Genomic DNA, 23,716 nt, shown 5'->3' with positions numbered 1-23,716 from the left:
ATCGTCCGCACGAGGACAGTTGACGCGCCTCCCTTGGCCTAATATTTTTTTTTCTATACCCCGACAAATCGGAGCTCCAACTCCAGCTTCCCTCCACCACCACGACGTGAAATCGAGCTTTTTTCGCCCCTTCCCCCATTGGTGCTGCATCAGCAGGAACATCCTCGTCTTGCTCTCTTGACATCAAATCGCAATGGGTCAAGCTTCCTCACAGCAAGTCCAAGGGGACGACTCTGAGCATGAAGAAAATTCCTGTACGTTGAATCTCTAGAATTTAGCACTTTTCCCTGCATATGTTTTTTTTTTTCTCTCTCTCTTGAAGCTTGATTCGATTCGATTGCGGAACTAGCCCGGGCTAACATCATTCTTTGCGCTTCTTGCTTCTTGCTGCAAATAGATTCTACTGCAGAAGAAACTGTGCGATCGCGGACTAAGGATGCGACGCCGCACGCGGTTACGGTGACGAAGCGCAAGAGGAAGCTGTCGAATGGGAATTCTGCGCCAGCACGACGGTCTTCGACTTCGTCTTCTTCGGATGATGCGAATGGGAGGGAATCGACGCCTCGACCGACGAAGAGGAAGCGAACTGAAAAGGCAGAACGGGCAGGGAAAGAACAGACTCGGAAGGAGAATAAGAAAACGGACAGGGAAGATAAGAAGAAAGCTGCGACGAGAGAACCTGAGCCTGAACCTGAGCCAGAGCCTGCTGCTGCTACTGCTGCTGAAGTCGATTCTCGAGCTGCATCAGACTCGGAAAAAGCGGTTCCTGTGGTAGAGAAGCCGCCATCGCCAGTGTCGAAACCAAAGTCGAAGTCGAAGTCGCAGTCAAAGAAACAGAACAATAAGCAGCAGCGGAAACAGGTCGTGGAATCCTCTGAGGATGCAGCAGAATCACCTTCACAGCCTCAGGATGAGTCGGGACCCCAGTCCTCGTCAGCAGCGTTGTCGGCTCCGAAACCTAGTCGCGCAGAGAGCAAAGAGAAGAAGAAGGAAAGGCTGACTGGATTTTTTCGAGCTGACGAAGTACAAGCGTTCGAAAACTACAAGGTCGATTTCTGCAACCTCAATGGATTGCCAGCCAATACGTTCGACCGCATGGTTCAACACTCACATCGTGACAAAAGTGACTTCCCCGTCGACTCGAGTATCATTACAAAAGTGGATTTCTGGAAAAACATCTACGATATCCTCCCGGACAGGAACCGGCGGTCTGTATACAGGTTCATGCGACGCCACTTCCAAGCCTCGACGCAAAAACCACATCATTGGACGGACGAACAAGATGATGAACTGGCGTCCCTGGCCAAACGCTACGGGCCGCAATGGGCTAAAATCGCGAAGATGCTGGAACGAAGCCAGGATGATGTTGTCCAGCGGTGGAAGAATCGTGTCGAGCACAGGGACAAGATGCATCGGGGACCGTGGACGGAGGAAGAGGCCCGCCAGCTTATAAAGGCTGTGACAGCTGTCAGAAACAAGTTGCTTTCTGAAAACAGCAGGGATCTAGGGAAGGACATATACGAGATGGAAGAAAAAGCTATCGGCTGGGGCTTTGTGAGCAATGAGATGAAAAACGTCCGATCGAGACAGCAGTGCGCGGACAAGTGGCGCAAGATAAAGAGATTGGTTCTCACACAGCGAGCGAAGGGTCAACCGGACGCTGTTTACGATCCTGCTAGGGAGACGAGGCTTCAGGCAAGGGGAACGGATTCATCTAAAAAGGGTTCATCTAAGACGCCGGAACGGGTAGAATCTGAGAAAAAGGGGAATTGGCGGATTGCACCAAAGAGCACCAGATATGTGTATTCGGATTCTGATTCGGAGGATGAGAATGAGGATGATGGTGACAACAATGATGCCGATCCTGAGCCGCCAGCAGAAGCTCGTGAAGCAAAGAAAGATGAGCCTGAAGCCAAGCAGAAGCCAGTCTCGAAGAGGAAGAAACAATCTCCCGTGTCTGAGAGTGACGACACCGACAAGTCCGAGTCCTCTTCTGAATCTGAACCTGAATCTGAACCTGAGTCAGAAAGCGAGGGATCTCAAGATGATGCTGCCGCTGGTCGTCCTGCGACAACAGAGAAAGCCTCCGATGGTAAGAAGCAAACGTCAACAGCCGCAAAGAGAAAGAAGTCACCATCTCCGTCCGAAGACGAGGAAAGCAGCGAGGAAGGTTCCAGTGACGAAGATACCCCGGAACCAGTAAAGAAAGCACCAGCGCCTAAAAACAAGCCGTCAGCAAAGAGAAGAAAGATGTCACCTTCTGTGTCTGAGAAGGACAGATCTTCTGACAGCGCAGAAAGCAGTCATGACGATACGAGCGACGGGGAGTCAGATACAGAATCTTCTGCATCTCCAAAGACTACACCCAACGGCTCAGCAGCGACGCGACGCAAGTCATCCTCTGCATCTGAGGATGAATCAGCCGACGAATCTTCTGAAAATGAAAGCGACGATGACTCCTCTGCTAGCGAGGAATCTGAACCCCGCCAAACGGCGGCAAAGGCTGAGTCAAAGAAGTCTGGATACATAGCCGACGAAGTCGAAGAGACGGAGCAATCATCGGACGAATCATCCGAAGAGGGAAGCGAAAGCGAAAGCGAATCTGACTCGTCGGAAGACGAGGAGGTTCCTCCCAAGAAGACATCTCAAGCGTCCTCTCTTAAGGCCCATTCGAGTGCAAAGCTGCGTAAAGCACAATCTCCTCAGAGGCCCAAGACCAATACCTCTAGACACGTCGAGGACGAAATAGCAGAGACGGAGCAGTCTTCAACCGAAGAAAGTTCTGATGAAGACTCCGATAGCGCCTCTGACAACGTCTCTGAATCAGACGACAACTCAGCACCCAGCATGACCAACACACAGCTAAAACGGACCATGCCTAAAAGTGAGAGTGGTAGTGATATCTCTGATGAAACCGAGTTGAAATCCGAGTCAGAGTCGACATCAGAGTCCGATGTGTCCGAGTCAGAATCAGAATCAGAATCAGAATCAGAGTCGGAATCAGACCCAGAACCCGCGCCTCAGAAGAAGGAGAAAACACTGGTTAAAAAACGCGCTCTCCCAAAGGCCCCCGCCCGCTCAATGCTTTCATCTTCCCCCGCTATTAAAAGCGAGAGTGAAAGCGACAGTGAGTGAACGAAAGGGATCTAGGGCGACATCCGTCAAAGCATTCATCCATCTATTTGGAACTCCATGATTTCAATGTCATTCCCAGCTTTCAAGCATTCACAAGTTTGAGTCAGTTATATTTGCTATGGGAGAATTTTTTCACAGACTGTACGCTATTCCGGGTACGATTTCACTGTGAAACGTTTGTCTGTCTTCTCTCTCTTTTCCTTCTTCAACCAACAAACTATCCTATCCCCTGGGGATCTTTTCTGATCTGTAAATCTTATTCTTTCAACACGCGAAGCAAAGCTGGGATGGTCATCTTTTTCTGCATTGTAATGATTGCTGTGTATTGTTTGGGAAATGATAGCTTTGAGATACCCTACATATCTAGCTCCCTTGTGAATTATTTTTGACTTGAAATCTTTCTTATTTTTCATGAGCTCCTAAAAAATGACGCTTCTATATAAATACGTCTAAACGCTAAACAGTCATTCTATATCCAGAATGATACATCATGGAAAAAAACAAGAGCAATTTCACTCTGGACATAACAATGGTCGGTGAGTCTTAAACGAGATTTCTATAATTCATCTTTCTTCCAAGCTGCTTCGTCCTCGTCCTCGTCCTCGTCCTCGTTTTCAGGCCGTGTTTCATCACGGGAAGCTTGCTCTTTTTCCTTCTCAGCTGCGATTCTCTTAGCCAGTGAGGCCACCTCCTCGTCGTACTCCGTCCATTCGGGTACTTGGCGTCTGGCACGGTCTAGTTTAGGCTCCTTGGTCATCGGGTTGTTGCACAGGTCAATGGTCCTGGCTTGCGCCTGAGACTCGTCAGAGCACCATGTCTCGCACCACAGCCATTCTTGCGGGAGGCTCTTGATCGGGATGTGATGCTGCATGTTGTTCGGCAGGTCTTGGTCGAGATTGCTCAGACTGTTTGGATCAGCGGAAAGAGCTTGATACTGGCCACGAAGACGGTCTCCGGCTGCGAGAGCGCGGAAACGGTTCAGGTCGACGACGTAGAGGGCGGAGATGTGGTAAGGTTGGCCGCGAAGGAAGGTCTTCCAGTAGCCTTGTTTCCAGAATCGGAAACCCTCCATGGATTCGCGGGAGTCGCACATCGGGGTGAAGCCATAAGGCGCCCCTTCCAGATCAAGAGTAACGAGGTCATACATGTCAGTGCGGACGATCTGGTCTGCATCCACGAAGATCACCTTGTCTAGGGAGAGAGGGAAGAGTACATCAAGGAAAAGGATCTTATAGCCCCAAATCTCCCGTTGCTTCTCTCTCTGGCCTCGTAGCCAATGCGGCCATTTGTAAGCAACCATCTCATAAGAGAAGCCATATTCCTCTGCCAGGTGGGGAAGGAAAGATTTGAAGGACGGAGACAGGAACTGTTCAATGAACCAGAATTTGACTGTATGTTTGGTGTGCCGCATCACGGAGACCATCATGATATTCAGCATTCGTTCGTAAAGGTGGCCGCTTGCAACGGAGAAGATGTTGATGTCCGCATGCTTTTCCGTCGAGCCGCTTTTCACTCCAACGCTGGATAGAACACTAGATGCGAAGTTGAAGCCTTTGGAGACATAATCCATGGCAGACCCGGGAGCTGGACCGATGTCAAGGACTTCATCATCCTCGTGACCCGGCTTGCGAGACAGTCTAGGGAAGAGGGTCTTGCCGCGGAAAGATAGCAAGGCAACTTCGTTATTGTCATCACCAGGCTGGGGAGTGTATCCCAGACTCCCAACACTGTCGAGGTTGAAAATGCGCTGGCTGCGTCCGGGTTTAAGCTCGATATTCCACAATCCTGGCTGAGATTTGAATTGGAAGTAACCAAGATTGGCCATAATTATGGTATCGGCAAAATAAGGGTTATTCTTTGTTCCCAAAAGAAGCTGAACACCTCTCGGGGGAGAGAGGGTAGTCGTATCGCGAGAATGACCCTCGATCAAGATGTGCTTGAGCTCATAGATGGCATTCACATCCGAGCCGTCCTTGACTGAGCTCAGCTTGATGTTGTCTAGATCGTGGATAGACTCCTTAGGCGCCACCAACCAGGGAGCGGGAACGTCCATGCCTAAAGTTAGCAGAGCTTCGACGGGCAGGCCAGAGAATGATGCTCCAGGTCGCGCCAGAGACCCATCACTGTTGAATGAAGGTTCCGCTTCTAGAACGTGACGATAGAAGCGCTTGATTGGGATCTCCTGAATCTGCTCCCTAGGGTTCAGGAATATCTTCATATCCACTCCGCCCATCTTTGAGAGAACATTGAGAATCGGGACCCATCTCTGAGCGGTCTCAGAAGTGGGATCGATAGTAGCGACTATATTTATCAACGCGTCCTCAGAGGTTGAAGTTGTTATAGCAGTATGAGTGCCTTCCCACTTCGTGAACACGTTGAGACGCGCGATAGATCCTGTGTCGAAGAGGCCCTCTGGAACGTCCGGTATCGAGGACAGAGCCACAAGCGAGACGACTTTGGCGAAGCTCGACGGATCAGACAACTTCGACTCGGCACCAAGAGATTTGACAGCCTTAGAAATAGGCTCTATGCGTTTAGACTTCTCATATTTCAAGAGTTGCTCCATGTCCATGGCAGCCAATGTTGCGGAACTCGGAATTGGACCGATGGCTCTGCCGTTAAAGACAAGACCTCTCGCTCCTGGCTCAAAGCCAAGCGCTTCAGCGAGAACCTGCTTCTCGGACCAATAATTGGATATCTCATCCGCCTCAGTTTCGGATACTTCTCGTTTGAGGTTGTCCGATTCAATATCTGCTACTAGTGCCGTAGTGTCTATCTTACCGTCTCGCAGAATCTTAGTTAACGTGACCGAAGTATCTGGCTGCGAGCCCGCTGAAGGATTGTGCAGGAAGAGTATTTCGGCCTCTTGATGTAACCTTCGAAACCTGAGTATGGTAGCCAGTAGATCGAGGCCAGGGCGAGTATCCAGATCGGCAACGACTATCACATGTAGACTTTCCAGAGCGTGACCTTGACCACTGGTGGAGCTCCAGCGAGGAAGGTCGCTGATGCTGTCTTCGTGCTTATCATATACCGAAGCAAGGTCGACTATACGGATATCTTTCGCGTCTTCAGGGATAATCAACTTGTTTCGGCTCTCGGCTGCTTGAGACAGGAAATACTCTCCCAACCATGCATCTTCCTCGAAGATCTCTTCAAAGACACCTTGCAAGATGGCTTGCAGATCCCTGTTGACGCGCATAGTCAAACCCTGCATCCAATTCTCGTCACGAGCTACGGGTGCGCCGTTAACGAAAGTGGGTGGTCTTCCGTCCAGAGCATCAAGTCGCTTGAGGTAACGAGTCGTGCGTGAGACAATGTCTTCAAGTTCGTCTGCTTGTACATCTTCAAAGGAAAGCCCTTTTGCATCGGGGCGGAGTTTCCGATCTTTGATAGCCGATTGGAAAGAAGACTTATCTGGTAACGCTAGGTTCTTTGACAGTGACTTCTGAAATTAGCCACTATCCGATGAGTTGGAGTTTGCCAAGAGCTTACCTCCTCCAAGTACTGCAGGGTAGCAGCCAAACCGTAAGCATCGTGAAGATAATGTACGATCTTAAGCTGAGAGATGGCATCTGGAGAATTGACAGTGGGCACGAGGCCAAACTGGACTGGTATCTTCCGCTTGACGAACATCTGTAAGGTCTCTACGACTAGCCGCATGTCGTCGATATCAGTCAAATCTACGGGGACCACAACATTGTGGATATTCCGGCGGACTGGGGGGAGTTGACCAGGACGGCTGTGTTGGAGAAGCTATGCAATTCATTAGCAAGAATCCAGTGAGCATGACAGGGACCAGCAAAGTAGTCCTTACCGCTACCAGAGCAGTTGGCCATCCTTCATATCTCTTGTCCTTTTCGATATTATTCAACCAAATGATTACATTGCCACCCTCAGTACTGTCCCTATAGTCATAACGCTGTGGCTCGTCCGTGGTTTGCACTTCAGCAAGGGCAGGATGCCACAATAGATTAACAGCATCCTGAGCGGACAAACCCAGGTCCTTAAACCGGGTGATCAACATTCTCTCCTTGCGTAGGTGTTCTAGAAGCGAGAAAGCATCAATCTGTCGTGGGTCCATCTGGACACCGTTGATCCACATAACATTGTACCCAGAAGGTAGAGATAAAGTCCCTGCACGATTGGAGCGGAATTCTTTTAGGAATTCAGTCGTTGCATTATGGGCGGCAATTGCGGATGAATGTTTGGGGAAATCCTCAGTGACCTTCAGGAAAGTCTCCAATGGATCAGCGCTATTCACTATAAAACTGGCAGCGCTCAGACCTAAGCCTGACAGCTCTGAGGCGGACAGCGGCTTGAGATCGACCGGCGACTCTTCTTTCAGATCATCTATTCCCGCTATAGAAGCTTTCTTGCCAGCGGAGATCTTTTGATCCTTCGGATCGGCCTCCCTATCATCGATGACAATATAGTCTGTTCGCTTCAGAGCAAGCTCCACGCCGTATCCGGAGACGAAGAGGGGACGTGCCTCTGCATGCTGGGGAGGTCGGTAGCGAACACGGTATGAAATCTGACCGTCCCTCGCTAAAGCGCTCAGCTTCAGATGAAACTCGTTGAACAGTGGCGAGGTAATATCGGCGTAGAGGATAGATGGCGGCGCAGAGATGTCCCCAAGCACTCGGTCAAACGGCAACTCGCGGGGATCTCTGCATATCAAGCTTAGTTATGGGCCGTAAAGCGTACGGTAAGCAGGAGACTTACAGCTCTCCATCAACGCCTTGCTGAGCACGCTCCAGAGTAGAGGAACAATATTGCTTTCCGTCCGAATGCGCCCAGACAGGACAGGCAGCATCTTGGGCTACTGCCAATGACGGCTGGACAGAAGTATTGTAGAACTGGTAATGAGCCTCGATTCTGGGGGCCGCAGATCGGATCGAAAGGGCCAGTTTGAATGACGACAAGCTCTCTGATCCTACAAGGTGTCCATCTTTCTGTAAGACGTCTAAGAAACGATCGTAGAGCTCCTTCTCGGTCACGGAGTGCTCAAACGCGCCTTCAGCGATACGGTCAAGGAGGGGGAAATAGGACGTCGAGTTTTCTTCTGCAGCTGTCTCACTATCCACAAAAAATCAGCAATTGACTCCGGATCTCTATAAATCACACCAGACATACTGACAGGAGTTCTAAAAGGTACGGCGCCGAATTGAACGACGCCTGGAGAGCAACATTGACTGATGGACCTGCCTGTGCCAGCAGAGGCAGGACTATCGTCATGAGCAGAAGGCTCGACTGCCACAGGTGGCAGAGCCTAGCTGTCAGCATCGTGGTGCTGTGTCGTGGACGACTCCTCTCTCAGGACCCTTCCTTGCTCTGGTCTTAAACAAAAGGAGCAGCGATTGTATATGCTTTCTTCGCTCACGATTGAGTAAGCAGAGGATATAGCATTGCGGGCAATTAGCCCCAATCTAGCACGGCTAATGCAGCCCTGTACTCCAGAAAGCGGGTTTCAGTTTGTGAAGGTTCTGTAGTATTGATGTTGTCGCTCGCGTCTTACACGATCTCCAGATAGCTCATCTGGACACCTATCGATTAGCGCGAACCATAGCGGAGCTCCAGCACTAACTTGTTAGTTACGCCGGGCGAAGCAGCCAAAGACGCAGGGCGGTGACCTCCGACCCATTTACTGTTTGAATAATGAGCGACATCAATAATAGTGGAGTGACTGGATTCAATAGATGTGCTTACGCTAATGGTTATTCTTTGATACAAGAATACCAGACGTCCTCAGTTCTTTTTGTAGCTCAGTTGATTGAACTCCAGGCTATCAATAGCTACTCTAAGTCACTAACTATATGCAACAGAGAGAAAAGAAAATCACAGAGAACGACCTTCAATGTACAAGTCCATCAAGGAAAGGTGAAAGACAAAATAAAGAAATCATCAAGGAATGCATCATCATCGTGCCTTTTTTTTTCGTATCAGACATAGTTCCTTCCATACGCCAGATCCTTCCAAACACCTAGTGGGAATACATGCCAATCCAGCCAAACCCCGCCGGTAATAATGACAATCAATCAAGAAAGAGCTCAATACCGAAGAATTGAAAAGTGGGCAATGACTGGTCTATCCTGAGCTCATCCAGGCGTTCAAGGTGTTCCAAATCATATTCAAGAGTCCCCACGCGGGGAGTGAATGCACTGCTTAGTGCGACTGAGTGCTGGCCTGTTTCGAGTGATATCCCTTCTTCTTGGTCGTGGCCTCCCAGATCATCCTCTTACGCTTGAACTCATCAGCGTCGAAGAACGGAGCATCACTCTGACTGCTGTTCAAGGGCTCATGGCGGTCACTAAGAGCACTTGTGGAGCGCATCTTCTTGAGGCTGCGGCTCTTGCCTTCTCCCATCTTGCGGAACTCCTTGGCTATTCTTTCCAGGGTGGAGCTGCCTGATTTCTTGGAAAAGGTAGGCGATGGAGGAAGAGGCTTGTCCAGGACTGCTGCGGTGTTGCTGCTGGTGCTGACAGGTGGAAGTCGTTCGGCGGAACCGAAACTGATTCCAGAATCTACCTTCCGACCCTTGTGGCTCTTACGAGAGCAATCCTCCTCTTCGAGGCTGTCACGGCCATTCACCTCGTTACATTCGTCGATCATAGAATTGGCAAGTCGAAGATATTTGTCCAAGGCATCGCGGACAAGAGGCCAACCGGTCTCGTCGCCCTCCCGGGCCCCTTGCTGGATGACCTTGTCAAGGATCTGCTTCCCATTGGTCTCAACCGCGGATATGTAACGCCAGAAACCATCGCGTTGGGACTGCAGGATCTTCGGCGTCAGCTGTGATGTTGGCTGGATGGTTGCCGTTGTGACGGGCGGAAAGAGAGTGTTGAGCATGACAATGCAGTTTGTCCTGCTGAATGGTTCCGTCAACATCTCGTTGAGCAGCGTCTGCGCTTATGTTAGCCGGGGAGATCATCGATATTCAAGTTGGAGAAATTGCAACCTACCCAACGTCGCAGACCAATATAAACCTGAGTGTACAGGGCCTCTACTTTTCGCTCATTCTGTTCGATGGACTCGAGCCAGCGCAACACGCCAGGATATTTCTTCGCAAGCTCATCTTTGCTGCATAGATCATCGCGGTCAAGGCCAAGTCTTTTGAGGGCGGCAAACACCTCTTTTCTGCGGCGTGTCTCCAGGTCTTTGAGATAGTCCAGGCCAGTGAGTGCCTGAGGGAAGTCGACCTCATCGATATTCGGACTAAAGCAACGACGAAGGAAAGATGTCACGAAACTTGGAGGCAGCGAGCAGGGCTGAGATGGCAAACGAGATATCTGGCTCAACAGCTGAGCTCTGAATTGTGCAGCCGGGCAGGCTCTGTCGTCCGATGGAAACCCAGGAGAGGTTGGGGAAGCTGGCGGAGACCTCGCAGGAGGCGACTGTGCACCTCTGCGAGAGAATGCTGTCGGCGGTCGTGAAGTTGGCTGTGGCTGTGGTTGTGCGCTGGGTGTCGAGTTCAAAGCATACATCGTGCGCAATGGGATCTCGTAAGAACCGGGATATTTTAAGAAATGATCGAGAATCCAAGGCAAGGCAGAGTCCTCAGAGAGACTGCCAGAACGCTCCTTGTCCGCCATCCTCATGGAGAAGATCTCGAAAGGTCGATGATCACAAGCAAATGAATGTCGATATTGAGTCTTTGACAGTTGTGGAGGAGAAAACAAGTGATGTTAATGCGTGCGGGGAAGTGCAGATGATGATTTATTTTTTTCTTTCTTTCAGTAATTACGCGTGCTGTTCAGTGAGGGTGGCGAAAAAGAGCTCTGCCATAACCTTTGACGTGTGTTATGTGCTCTTCGATGAAGGTTGATGTTATTGTTTCTTCGCTGATCTTCCCTGTCTTTCTGCTCGCGCAGTGTGCAGTTGGCGGATTCCCAGCCCCCTATATCTTCTGATCACAAGTTTTCTAAAAGTTGTCTGGTGATGTTTGATTCAAAGGACCACAAGCAACTAATATCTGCAGTTGTCTTTGGGCCCAATTGCTATCTCGCCGGGAGATCTGCTGGCAATAATAGATGGGAAGCTGAACGTGAGCAAGACGGTCAGACTGTTACCGAACGAACGGATTCTGGGCCGGACCCAAACTAAAAAGTGAAACCCGCGCGCAAAGACCTTGGGATGAACTGAAGCAGTAAGATCGACCAAAAAATTAGCACGAGCAGATCCACTGAGTACACGCAGCTGAAGGGAAAGACGTTCTATTATCTCAATCCAAGAGGCTGAAGAGAGGAGACAGCGCTGACGGTCCAGGACAGAGGTTTTCTCGAGCGGCACGAAAACAACAAAGCGTCTCGCCTCCCTCGACTTATTTATTATTATTATTAGCATTCGGATTATGAACTGACTCCTACGGATCCCCCGTCTGAACCAACCCACACGAGTCCACTCCCTGGCGGAGACACTGCCTCCTCCTCCTACAGGGCCGACTCGGCTGTTCCCATCCCATCTTTTCAGACACAGAAGCGGGCCCGCTGCGCCGTCGACACTCCTGGATCGACTAGAGTACGTAGTTACTCTATGGTGGTGATCATGCCCGGGCACAGTTGAACTTCTTGTTCCCTCCTACGCTCGCATCTGATTTTACAGGGAGCACGCGTTTGCTCGAACCGTTAATCCTGGTCGCGAATTCGACCTCCATCAAATAACTGCTCGTCTACCCAGTCAGCATCCACGAGGCCGTGTCTTTCAATCTTCGGAGAACTAGTGGCGTTGATTGCCCTCAAGCTAGGGGCAGGAACTGGTCTTCCGCCCAACCGTGAGATATTCCGATCCTAGATGTTGAAGCTTTCACGTTAGTAGACAGACGCTTATTGGGCCGCCCAGTCTGCCGGAAAACACAATATCCAGTTCGCATCCTCCGGAATAGAACGGCCAGGACGGGCGAGACCCGGCCCTTGCTTGTCTTCCCCGCTCGCCTGAGAAGTTAGTCGATCTATGTAAATCGATTCGGGAACTGTCAACAGTCAGCGAGGTCCCATCGGCAGACGCGCGGGAGTTTGCTCAGCCAACTCACGCGTCAGAGGGTCGGATGGCTTGAGCCGTTTCGTCGATCACATCTCGGCGTTCAGTCCCGGGGAAAGCAAGCGAATCTTACCGATCCTTGCAGTCACAGATGATATATCTCCGACGCACTCCCTCGCGGACATCCACGGCCTCCTGTGTCCTGCAGTTCGCAAGGGGAGACCGCCAAGGATGTGTCTCACAATCCTCCGGGAGATATGAAGTATCAACTTCTCACCCTCCATCTCGGGGGTTGTAGTGTTAGCAAAGCAGCTTCATGCGGACGCTCTGTCAGCCCTGCTAGGTTAGTCACTTTGAAGGCAAACATCGCGAGCCCAGATTCGGGTCTCGACAAAGAAATCTACGAAAGTTATGACCTGTTGAAGAAACAATAGCAGCCACCAATTATTATTAAGGGACGTTATCAACCAATTTGCCGTGGCAGTCATACTATCACATTCGACGGCAGTTGTTAGTTCATGATTCTGAGCCTGCGATAGCGTGTTGGGTCGAGAATAGATAGAGCGACTTCTCTCTTTTCACACGGAGCTGCGCGATACGCGATCGTCTTTTTTAGTCTCGTGTCATGATGCGTGCAGACGAACGCCATGCAGTTGTTCTCTAGATAGAGGCTGAGCCAGTGGGGCTTCTCAATCGCTCTCGACTCTCGAGTCTCGACGGCTTCTATTTACAGCACTGGCCAGATTCTTTTTAAGTTACGGAGTCTTCCGCTGTTCGCCCCTGCAGGCACCATGGTAGAGGCTCTGGTCTCTGCGGAGATTCCGGCGGGAAGTTCTCTGGTAGATAGACCTTCTTTAAGAGGGACGTAGAGTCAAGAAGTAAGTAACATATGTAGATATGGAGGTCACCCAGCATGCAAGCACGTTTGCGCTGGATAGCAGGATCTTTGATTGATGGCACAGCTGCATCTAGCAGAGGCTGACCAGTCGAACATTCCTGGTCTACATCGTGGCGTGATATGACTGCCCATCCGCACAGCAGAAGATCAAGTTGTGTGCCCGGATGCGGTCAATGAATCATCATGATGGCGGGCAGAGCACATGACGGCCATGTCTTGCGACCGTCATTTCTTGAATTATAATGATCAGTCTCTCCGCACGACATCTCTCGATGTAATCCAAAATCCAAATCCATCCTCTGGCAGTTGTCGCCCTTGCTGAACGCCTGGTTCACCATTTTCGAGTCGTCAACGTTGCCGATCGCCAATAATTACACTGCACAGAAGATCGCGTTCCGATCAACTGACTTCGCGATCGCTAACGGCCTTGCGCCTAAGCTGCATTAGCAGCCAACCAGCCAGTCTACGCCCACCGCTTCAAGCTTGTTTAGCGGAAGCTGATTCCGTTGCCCTTATGGCTTCCGGACCATTCACTTTTGGTAAGTAGATCAGCCTCTGGCTTACGATCTTCAGACGATCTGACCAACCGCAGTGACCGCCGATGTTTTTACCTCAGAGAAGTATAACTTCCCAATAGTTACGAACTATCTATCACTAAGCATCAATATTAACGTTAGTTATCTGTCTAGATATCGTGGTCACCAGCTAGCTATTGTAAGCACCAGGAATGACGCCCTACCGCGGGAAAGAAAACAGCAAATCGCAAGGGAGTTCAATCTAGCGGAGACGGCCTTCCTGCATGATACAGAACCGGGTGCCTCGCGAAGGTTGGATATCTACAGTCGGAACGAAGAACTGAGTTTCGACGGTCAGGCGGTGATCGGGGCCGCCCATTACATCTTTCGGGAATTGGATCATGAACACCACATTGCCAACGAGGAAGGGCCTTGGACCTCGACGTTACTAACGAAAGCGGGTCGCATTCCGATTTTTTTCGACCCTCGTCGACAGGTTGCAGCAGCAGAGGTGCCGCATGGTGTCCACATCCATCAAAGGGAGACACCGTCAGACAACGTTCTGGCGGTCCAACCAAACCTTCGGAAAAACAGAGATGTCGCCGAAATGGAAGGTTCCTTTCCGCTGGTTTCGTTTGTCAAGGGCCTGGCTTTCACCCTCGTCGACTTCACAAACAAGCCCTCTTTACTGAAGAGCTTGAAGGTGGGCGACGCGCCGGAGGCCTACCTGGATGATGGTTGGGGATCCTCATATCGCGGCTGTGTCTATTACGTGCAGCTTGACCCCGATTCAAGAGAAGAGCCTCACATCAACCGAATACGCGTTCGAATGATTGCAGATGGTGCTGAAGATCCAGCATCCGGTGCTGCGTGTAGCACTATCGCCTGTTATATGGCTCTGCACAAGGGCGGCAAAGGATCCAGACACATCTTTGCTTTCGAACAAGGCGTCGAAATGGGCCGACCAAGCCAGATCTGCGTTGAAGTTGTACTGAATGAGAACGGAGACAAAGTAGCGTCTGTGACACTATCCGGAAAAGCAGTCTTTGTTACCGAGGGCAAATTACTTCGATCAATCTTGTAGTGCCATCTATGCTTGTACTCTTTCTTGTGAAATTGCCATCGTTTGTTTATTGGTATATCAATTGTCTTCAAGCATCACTGTGGCCTGCATGAGGGCTTTCCCACCGGTCAATGGCGGACGGAATTCGTTCTGAAGGACTATTTATTATCGTCACTAATATTGTCTCTTGACAGTCTATGCGGCAATGGTATTTTCAACTCACTTTCTCTGCTCTTACTATCTTTGTTCCTTTCCTTTTGGTTTTTGGTTTTCAACAATTCATGTTGTCATCGAGGGCAATAGACATGATACATTTCCCTGGAGAAGAAGCAACGCAGATTTGCTTTTCTTCTTTTGGACAAGGGCGTCGACCTCTCGCCTGTCTAGGAAAACACAGTGAGGCAATTGATTTCTGATACTCCATCCCTAACTGCTTATACGTCTGGGTCCGATATCCAGGGCGATTCCATGCTGAAGGAGTCCATGCATTGTCCTCCATGCTGCGGTCACTCGAGTGTTAACGCGAGACAGAGAGGGTTCTTCTAGAAAATAGCCGACATTGCCGTGGCAGGGTCGGTTATCTACGTCAGCTTTGTGTCCTACTCGCGGGATCACTGACAAAATTTCCCTCAGCGACTTCGAGTTTCCTCTCTAGGAAAAACCTGTCTCATCGGTTCAGATGGGACAGAGCAAGTACCAGCGGCATCCATAAAAAGGGACCGGTTGTGCAGTATCTGCTTTCTAAGCCGCCACTTCCAGAAACGCAGGTAACTATAGACGATGTGATATAGGGCAGTCGACATCCTGTCCGAGAATCCGAAACGTCGACTGGCCGAGCTTTCCGGTCTCGCTCGACGATAATAGGAGAAAATCCTCCAACCCAGCGTGGGCGGGATATCCCGAAGGGTGCCCCGATTATTCATATTGCCGAATCTGGTCTGTGCTAATCGTCTGTCGCTTTCGAGGATGGAACATGTGCTGTCAGATTTCCTGTCCTGGGATGATCAGGGGCTACACAACAGGCGCCACTACAGATTTGGAAACAGCTGGACTGCTGGGCTAGGAAATCATACCGTTGCCGCACTTAGAATCCTTCAGTCCCGATCAGTTTAGAGTATTCGAGCATGAGACAACCCATCTATATCGAGAGGCCATAATGCCCGACATGACTTGATTTGGCGAAGTGTTCACAGATCGAAACGTAGACGTCCTTGATAGTGGTGATGGCCTTGGCGATGTAGATAGCGTCTAGGCATGCTTGGAAAACACCCAATCGAAGCTGCTACGTCCAAACAAAGTGTCTAAATACAAGGTACGCTTGACAAACATCTGCGATACCGTGCATCTAGAAATGATGAAAGGCAAATAATCTCGTTCCAGGTTTCGGTGATGGTCTTGCTTGTCGGGGACTAGTTAACTATTGAAGGCGAAAATGGTAAGCTAACTTATCTTCTACGATTTACTCTATGCAGTCACGATCATCGCGACCGCTGCAACGCCTCGCGATCGAGGACTGGTATTAAGGGTCGGTGGTTATGAGCCTCATCAGTAGTGTCCAGTGTTCGTCGATCGATCAGATGTGGCTCGGACTCTGGGGTGTATCAGCCCAGACGAAGGTGCGGCGTTCATCGTCAGACGGCACGCCCATTCGGTTCCTATGGTGTCTCTCTTGGGGCGCTTGGAGTAACTAGCACACCCAGACAGGAAATAGAGCGGCTGTTCTCACTCCTAATCTGTCTAGAAGGCCTCCAGATTTGCTCCTCGATCTGCCAAGTTTGTCGGAGAACTAATTATGGTGTTACCAACCTTTCTTCTCCCTCGGGACCCTGCGACAGTCCCCCCCGCCAGGCCCGGTTTCACACTATCCCATGTGCTTCATGCAGGCTTCATGATCTATACCACTCTCTCGAGATGTGATCGTCTTGGCATTTAATAGCCCTTCATGTCCAAGCCTTTCCGGCCGTTTTCTTCCATTCCTACTCCGTGCTCAGTTGCTCAGTTCACTTCTCTCCTTTCTTCTCAATCTGCCAGAGGTAGTTATTTGTGCCGCTTTGCATTCTTGAGGGATTCCATTCATTCTCCCACCAGTCTCCCTTCGCGGCTTCGCTCTCCTCTCAGCAAGGAAATCACGTTGATCGTGATCTATTTTCTTTGGCTTGCCTTTTTATTTTGCAGTCGACTTTGTTGTATCTATTTACCAATACTCCGCCAGCCGGAATTTTTTCGAAGTCCTTCGCTTGACCACCGCGAGCACTGAGTGTCGATATCTCTTTTTGTGGAAGACGCCAACCTTGTCCTGAAAGTTTGCCTTCAAATCCTTTTTTTTTTTTGAAGTCCAACCGTCGATATGTTCTACAAGAACCTCCTCCTGGTCTTGCTGGCCTCTACCAGCGCATTGAACGTCGCGTTGGCCGGTAATAATGACAATGACAACAATGACAACAACGACAACAACGACAACGGCGGAAGCAGTAGCAGTGACCTCGCACTGGATCCGAACAATGTCCAGAAAGGGAGTCAATCCAACGGACTTGACTCCTCTGCAGACCCTGGAACAGCGGCCTCTGTAACGTAAGTTGATAACCCCATGACCAAAAAGATCGTTGCTGACTAGACTTAGGGACAATGCCAACTTCATCAACTTCTGTTCCGGAAAGACTCTGACCAACGGTCAGCAATTGAAGCAGGGCTCCTGCAGTGGAATTGGTTTGTCTCACCGTCATTTGATTATACTCGTGAACTATGGCTGACACTTTTTACAGTTATGGGAGATATTCCAGCACAGAGCAACATGATCTCGACCATTATTACGAACCCACAAGCTATGCAGGATATCCCAGCTAACCAGGACTTCCAAGTCAATTTGCAAGTCGACAACCTTCAAGCTGGTACTTTCACAAACCCGGATAACACCTACTATGCCGCCCCTCAGGCTTTGCAGGGTGGTAAGGTCGTCGGTCACACCCATGTCACCATCCAGTCTCTCGGGAACGACGTCAACACTCAACAACCTCCTGACGCAACGCAATTCGCCTTCTTCAAGGGTATCAACGATGCCGGAGATGGAAATGGCGGTCTATCAGCCGATGTTGCTGGAGGCCTCCCTGCTGGTGTCTACCGTGTCTGCACCATGACTTCGTCTGCTAACCACCAGCCCGTTCTGATGCCTGTAAGTTTGAATAGTTTTGTCTAGATGGAAGGGTGATTTTGGCTAACGGCTTTTTGCTAGGTTGCGCAACGTGGTGCCCAGGATGACTGCCAGAAGTTCACTGTTGGCCAGAGCAGCAACAACCAGCAGAATGCCCAGAACAACGCTGGTAGCAGCACTGGTAGCAGCGCTGCTAGCAGCAGTTCCAGCAGCGCTGCCAAGAGTGGTCAGAGCAGCCAGGCTCAGGGCGGAAACAGTGGTCAGGGCGGAAACAATGGTCAAAACAACCAAGCTCAGGGCGGCCAGGGCGGTCAAGGTGGCCAGCATGGTGGCTTTGGAGGCTTTGGAGGCTTTGGAGGCTTTGGAGGCGGTCGCCGTGGCCGAGGACGCTTCGCCGTAAGAGAGTTCATTGCGTAAACGGCATGATAAGATCTCGAGTTGAGGGTGGCTGTGATGCATTATCAATAGGACCTGCATGACCTAGGTCTATCATTCACCGTGCTATAGACCATGGCTCCCGAGCGACGAAACCAATGCTACAATCACGTTGGGTTTGGATCGTGTTTAGAGCCATGGCAGCTCAGAAATACCACTTTGTCCATGGGAAAGCATGGACGGGATATAGGGGATAGCCTTGTGGGACTTTGGGAGGATAATGCGCTTTTGATGGGAACTTGTACTTTTTACCGTATATCACTGGAAATTTCATTTCGTCTTTCATGAGCTTCTTGTTCTTTTTGATGGATTATATCCATCGCAGTATATCTATATGGAATGAGAGATACGAACTTGTTTCGTACTCACTGCATGATGCTATTACCCGTAGGAGTTAGGAAATATATAGGTACTACGGTAGTAAGTAGACCAACAGCTCAGTATTCCTCATTCCCCAAAATAAATCAACCACATAATTATCAACCAAGTTAAACCGGCGATCAGACCTAGAACGTGTCGGATATAAATATAAAACTCCTGAACCCCCATACTTAATCCTACTACTACTAGACTACCAACACGTGAAACGAAGAGAGTTTGGCGGAGAAAAGCGGCAGAATTCACCCTTGTACCATAGACTAATTCATGCCGATTCTCCAGGGTTGATTTATTCGCGCAAAACAACATCCCAGATTTCTTATTCTTCTGAGAGGGGATTACTGATTATCAAGTTAACTATTATCTCCGAGACAGTCTTGCGACGAATCCCCACGAGACTTAGCAGGGATTCTTTTGATCCTTTTTTCTCCGTTTACCTCCGTCATGGCGGCAAAAGAGAAGCTTCTCAGCAAAGATCTGCAATTTGAGAAGAAGAATAAAGATCTTGTGAGACTTCCAAAATGTACGTTTATTTTGTTTCATATCGTTTCATTTCTAATATTCTATACAATATCCACTGCTGGTTTCTTCCCAGATGGGAATGGATTTAATTAAAACCCCAACGCTTACACTATCCAAGATGCCCGCGTGCAGAAACGACCAATCCCCCACCCCCCAGTCGCGTCCCCATACGCTGGATCCTCCGTACCCAAAGTCATCTACGTCGGCACAAACACTCCCTTCATGAGCGTCGTGAAGCGCGTCCAGAAAATGCTGCGCCATGCTGAGAAACGAGCCACTGCGGGCGTGGACCTGGGCAATAACAAGATCAGTGAGAAAGAGAAGCTGGCGCGTCTAGCGAAGGGTCAGGAGGCGTTGAGGAAAGAGGAGGTTTTCATCAAGGCGACTGGGAGAGCGATTGAGAGGGCTTTGAGTGTGGGGAGGTGGTTTGAGGAGAAAGAGGAGGAGTATGAGGTGCGAGTGAAGACGGGGACGGTGTTGGTTGTTGATGATATTGTGGAGGATGAGGAGGCGAAGAGGAAAGAGATGGAGAAGGAGAAGATAGGGGAGGAAAGTGGTGATGATGATAAGAAGGATGGGACTGCGATCGGCGAAGATGCGACTCGCCCTGCGGAATCGGAAGCTGCTGCTCCATCGAAGCAGCCGTCGAAGAAAAGAAAGCGACGCGCAAAGGCGGCCGTTTCTGGTGATGTGGAATTGCCCGAATCTCGAACACGATGGGTGAACATGGTCGAGATCGCTATCACGCTCAAGTGAAGATCGCAGTTGCAGCATCAAGGAGTCGACAAATACCGAATGATCATGGCGATCCTCGTCCATGGGTACATCGTGTCGTTCCGTACTGGGATAAGAGACTTGATGGAAAACAGGCGTAGCGCCCACAGCATTCGCCGTTATCATGCTGCCGGATATTAGTCCAGCGGTCTATCGTCCACAATGTCTGTGGAACTTATTCATCAGCTACAGCTTCCTCGAGCAAAGGGATGTTCATGCCTGTGCGTATCAGGCAATCTGACACTCAATCACGTCTATGCCGACGTTTGGCATCAGAGGACGAACTGACGGCGCCATCCCGGTCGGATCCTGGGACAGACAACGAGGCGCTCATCTCTAAATGCGGTAACGATATAGAACCAATTTCCACCGCTCTCACTTGCCGTTAGGGACCCTAGTTCGAGGCGCACTATGATGACCTTTACGACAGGGTAAATTGGTGTCTTGGGGCTCAGCTCAACTGGTCTCAATATATCAGGAGTGATAGGACGAACAAAACTTCCTCGTCCTCATGCGAGTATTTACAACCCAATCGTTTCTAGAGTATCTATGGAGAGACGAATGAAGAAATGAATAAGGCTGTTATGTGATAACTCACTTTCAGACTCATCTGTAATAATTGGCAAATACATATGTCGAAACCTTCACCACCCAGACTCCGAACAAAGTCTGATAAAAGCTCTTCAACAAGAAAAGTAAAGAAAAAAGTGGGGGGAGAGAAAGCGAAAAACAAACAAAAACAGAAGAGGTTCGGTCCAAAGAGATTTCCCGTGTCATCGCATACCCGTTTTTTCCGATCATGTACACACAAAGGAGAAAAGATGTCGACAAAGAGGCCGCCGAGCAGATCCTCTTACTGGATGAGGTCACAAATAGTGGCAAGGAGAGAACAGTGTAGTACACACGCTGGTATGGGGCCAATTCAGGCATTGGCCCCGAACGATAAACAGGAAACAGGAAGAAACATACAGCAAATGCTGGAACGTATCGAGTCCTTGCTACCAGGGGATCATGACTGGAGCACGGAACGACATTAGAAACTAAAAAGATGAAACAAAGCGAATGCTTCTAGAAGGCCGGCGCTGATTAGAATAATAGGAACCGAGCAAACTCCTCAAACCCCGAGAGCAACCACTAAAACGCTTTGTGAACAGGTAACAGCACAATGCTGCTAATGGTGAAAAGCAGATGTGTCAAAAAGCACTAGAATTTCGAACCGGCTGCCCCACCGGTGATGCCTCTATTGAATGAATCAAACTGACAAGCCAGCAGCTGAACATTCCCGACAGCTTGACAAGCGGACAACTATTTGTCCATCTTCTGCCAACCGTTAAGATAAGCCATGATGCCGACACCAAGAAGAACAACACCAAGCATGGACGCATAAGGGCTTGATTGAACCAAAACATCGTCTCGATGGTGCTGCGTCGCGAATGCAGTGGATGCATTTTCGAGCTCCTTGACCTGGTGGCTAGTGACAGAACGACGGGATTGAGCAATAGGGTCTGGAGCATCTTCAGATGCTGTACGGTCAGGGATGCCTTTTTCTGACTTATGATCCGTTGCGCGAGTAGCTTCTTCGCGCTCACGCCGCAATGTTTCGATCATTTCTGCGAGTGATTTTCGTGCCTCCTGTTTGTCTTGCTCTGCTTGTTCCGCTCGCTTCTTAAAGCTCTCCACCTGCTGCTTCATCTCTTCCATTTCGGCAACCATATTATCCAAACGCTGCTGCAGTTGCTTGGGCGAAGGGTCCACAGACGGCACCTCGCCGTTTATTTCAGGGACATCAGCAACTTGAGATGGGCTAAGGCCATCGACAACGGAGGCCTTCTCGTGCGGTAGCTCTTCGCTCGTACTTTTCTCTTCCTTCTCATTCGGTGGTTCGAACGCAGCCTCGACCTCCGAGGGCTGGCCATCCCTCGAGGCTTGTATTTCTAGCTTTCGAGCTCTTTCCTCGGCATTTTCACGGGCTGATCGTTCTTGAAGGAGCAAAAGTTCAAGTTCTTTCACGCGAGCACCTTGTGAATCTAACTCTTTCTTGGCGGATGATAGTGCTTCGATTAGAGAAAGAACCTGGCTCGATTCCCGAGCCATAGGTGAATTTCCACCTGAGAGCTTCGGCTTCTCTGTATCAGAACGTTTCAGACTGGATATGGAGTCACTAGCTGCACGAGTTGGCGCATCCGGTTTCTCAGGCAAGGGCTGCTGAGGAGGCGGTGCAGGCGGATCAGTAAATCTTGAAATTGGATCAAGCCGTGGCACCTTTGGCCTTCCATTCGTCTGACGAGTAGAGTTATTCTCGAGCGAAACCGGCCTAGCCTTTTCTTTGTCGGAATTGTCATGAGTGATGAGCGCATTGAGGAAGTCGTCAGTTTGCCGTAGATCCTGGGTCTGCTGCTTTGCCTGCTTCATTTCATTCTAAATGTTGTCAGCTTGACGGTTCCTGAACTGCTATACAGCAAACATACCGAGAGCCTTTTGACGACCTGTTCAATGCTGATCGGCGAGACCCAATAATTCATCTGGCGCTGCTGATGTAGCGCGCTGATTTGGCTGCTAGCGGCACTCTGAGCACTCCGATTACTCATTGAACTGCCGGGCCTTCCACGAAGATGGGCCAAGGATTGGCTGATGGGGGAGGGCAGAAGGCCTCCGCCCGACGTAGGATCGATGTCCCCAAAGTTCAGGTCGAGAATGTTGGGATTCGACCCATATATACCAGCATACTCGACCTTCGCCGAAACTTTGTGATGAACGATAGATTTCTGATCTTCGCTCACAATATCAATTCCCAATTCCAACGTATCACCTTCGCGGAGTTCATGAGGTTCAGAATCGCGATTTTCTGGGGAGAGGCGTTGTCCGTTGACGAAGGTGCCGTTGGAGGATTTTACATCCCTGATCCAAATCTTTCCGCTTCTATCAGCCCATATCTCTGCATGCTGTCTAGAAAGAACTTTTGAGTCGAAATATCCGTTGACAGGAGTCGGAACTGTCTTCGCGTTCGTCTGACGACCCACTCGCAGAACTTCGGGGAAGTATGGGACATTTATCTGTTTTCTCTCGAAAGTGCCATTGAGAGGCAGGAGCGTCAGAACTGCCGGCGGGTCATTTGATGGCCCAACCCCCGGGTGGATGCCATTTTGCTGTGCGGACTGGAGCATATGCTGGGATGGCACTATCGGCGACGGCTGATGGATGGCAGACATGGCCGACGAAGCCGTAGGCCCAGATGACGGCGCTGGGACGGCTTGTGACCGAGCGTTTGTCACGCCAGAGACGGGTTCCGCTTTTGAGCTCGGCCAAAGACCTCTCGAGGGTTTCTTTTTCGATGAGTAGGTTCCTCCTTCACTGCCCGGGTGCTGTCCACCATTACTCGATTGAGAAGCTGCGGCGACCGTAGACGTCGACGAAGTTGACGATATCGAGGATGAAGAGTTGGATCTCTGTACGCTCTTCCGTGGCATGAACATGCGCGATACCTCGTCCGCGTTCACTGAAGTCAGACTTCCCTGTCCTCCGTTACCAGAAGCATACCATCCTAGACGAGGCCCGGACTGCACACTCGGCGGAGACGCTACAGCAGTCATGGGTAGGAAGGGTCAGGACAAAAGAAGAATATCAACGATATTGCTACCGGGGTTCTGGTGAACCGTCCTCTCCCGGGCCAGATGAAACGTCACTCACGGCGCAGCAGCCGAGACTGAAGGACGCTGCAGTCTGAGCGGTAGACGGACGGTCTCGACGATCATAGGGATACTTTAGGAAGCAAGCGCCAAACCCGAGGCAAGACGCGATAGAGCGGTCGCTGCACTGTCAACAGATCTTAGCGTTAGTGTTCTGTACCAGCCTGCATATGCCTGTCGCCCAGG

At 50.1% G+C, this 23,716-nt stretch overlaps 8 protein-coding genes across 8 annotated transcripts; 5 read left to right on the top strand and 3 right to left on the bottom strand.

The window, feature by feature from the left end:
* The first annotated feature begins 30 nt into the window (after nt 1-30).
* Nucleotides 31-3,413, top strand: C8Q69DRAFT_50737 (hypothetical protein). The gene is made up of 2 exons (XM_028632884.1): nt 31-254; nt 398-3,413. Exons 1-2 carry the CDS (start codon nt 194-196, stop codon nt 3,133-3,135), a joined length of 2,799 nt encoding a protein of 932 aa, XP_028489849.1. The 5' UTR covers nt 31-193; the 3' UTR covers nt 3,136-3,413.
* Nucleotides 3,414-8,671, bottom strand: C8Q69DRAFT_50722 (UDP-glucose,glyco protein glucosyltransferase). Its single transcript, XM_028632864.1, has 5 exons — nt 8,276-8,671; nt 7,861-8,214; nt 6,953-7,805; nt 6,631-6,891; nt 3,414-6,580 (listed from the first exon to the last, which is right to left on the bottom strand). The coding sequence occupies exons 1-5, from the start codon at nt 8,419-8,421 to the stop codon at nt 3,692-3,694; spliced, it is 4,503 nt and encodes a 1,500-aa protein (XP_028489848.1). The 5' UTR covers nt 8,422-8,671; the 3' UTR covers nt 3,414-3,691.
* A 146-nt stretch (nt 8,672-8,817) lies between these two features.
* On the bottom strand, nt 8,818-10,916 carry C8Q69DRAFT_50583 (hypothetical protein). The gene is made up of 2 exons (XM_028632744.1): nt 10,098-10,916; nt 8,818-10,038 (listed from the first exon to the last, which is right to left on the bottom strand). The coding sequence occupies exons 1-2, from the start codon at nt 10,731-10,733 to the stop codon at nt 9,301-9,303; spliced, it is 1,374 nt and encodes a 457-aa protein (XP_028489847.1). The 5' UTR covers nt 10,734-10,916; the 3' UTR covers nt 8,818-9,300.
* A 2,607-nt stretch (nt 10,917-13,523) lies between these two features.
* On the top strand, nt 13,524-14,608 carry C8Q69DRAFT_503705 (hypothetical protein; the record flags this gene model as incomplete). Its single annotated transcript, XM_028632510.1, has 3 exons — nt 13,524-13,548; nt 13,602-13,629; nt 13,699-14,608. The coding sequence occupies 3 exons, from the start codon at nt 13,524-13,526 to the stop codon at nt 14,606-14,608; spliced, it is 963 nt and encodes a 320-aa protein (XP_028489846.1).
* Nucleotides 14,609-14,696: 88 nt separating this feature from the next.
* On the top strand, nt 14,697-15,670 carry C8Q69DRAFT_50512 (hypothetical protein). The gene is made up of 2 exons (XM_028632670.1): nt 14,697-14,983; nt 15,119-15,670. The coding sequence occupies exons 1-2, from the start codon at nt 14,785-14,787 to the stop codon at nt 15,376-15,378; spliced, it is 459 nt and encodes a 152-aa protein (XP_028489845.1). The 5' UTR covers nt 14,697-14,784; the 3' UTR covers nt 15,379-15,670.
* A 1,532-nt stretch (nt 15,671-17,202) lies between these two features.
* Nucleotides 17,203-18,152, top strand: C8Q69DRAFT_396133 (hypothetical protein; the record flags this gene model as incomplete). Its single annotated transcript, XM_028627722.1, has 3 exons — nt 17,203-17,293; nt 17,350-17,756; nt 17,817-18,152. Coding segments are annotated over 3 exons (834 nt in total), but the record flags the coding sequence as incomplete, so codon positions are not given.
* Nucleotides 18,153-18,741: 589 nt separating this feature from the next.
* C8Q69DRAFT_50490 (Rpp20 subunit of nuclear RNase MRP and P-domain-containing protein) lies at nt 18,742-19,940 on the top strand. Its single transcript, XM_028632651.1, has 2 exons — nt 18,742-19,071; nt 19,189-19,940. Exons 1-2 carry the CDS (start codon nt 18,993-18,995, stop codon nt 19,824-19,826), a joined length of 717 nt encoding a protein of 238 aa, XP_028489843.1. The 5' UTR covers nt 18,742-18,992; the 3' UTR covers nt 19,827-19,940.
* Nucleotides 19,941-21,015: 1,075 nt separating this feature from the next.
* Nucleotides 21,016-23,640, bottom strand: C8Q69DRAFT_50478 (cytoplasm to vacuole targeting Vps64). The gene is made up of 2 exons (XM_028632631.1): nt 22,313-23,640; nt 21,016-22,262 (listed from the first exon to the last, which is right to left on the bottom strand). Exons 1-2 carry the CDS (start codon nt 23,432-23,434, stop codon nt 21,150-21,152), a joined length of 2,235 nt encoding a protein of 744 aa, XP_028489842.1. The 5' UTR covers nt 23,435-23,640; the 3' UTR covers nt 21,016-21,149.
* Nucleotides 23,641-23,716: the final 76 nt, after the last annotated feature.

The sequence above is a fragment of the Paecilomyces variotii genome (genome assembly GCF_004022145.1).
Source record: "Paecilomyces variotii strain CBS 101075 chromosome Unknown C8Q69scaffold_1, whole genome shotgun sequence".
NCBI lineage: Eukaryota > Fungi > Ascomycota > Eurotiomycetes > Eurotiales > Thermoascaceae > Paecilomyces > Paecilomyces variotii.
Note: the sequence above shows the minus strand (reverse complement) of the source record. Positions and strands in the feature narration are given on the sequence as shown.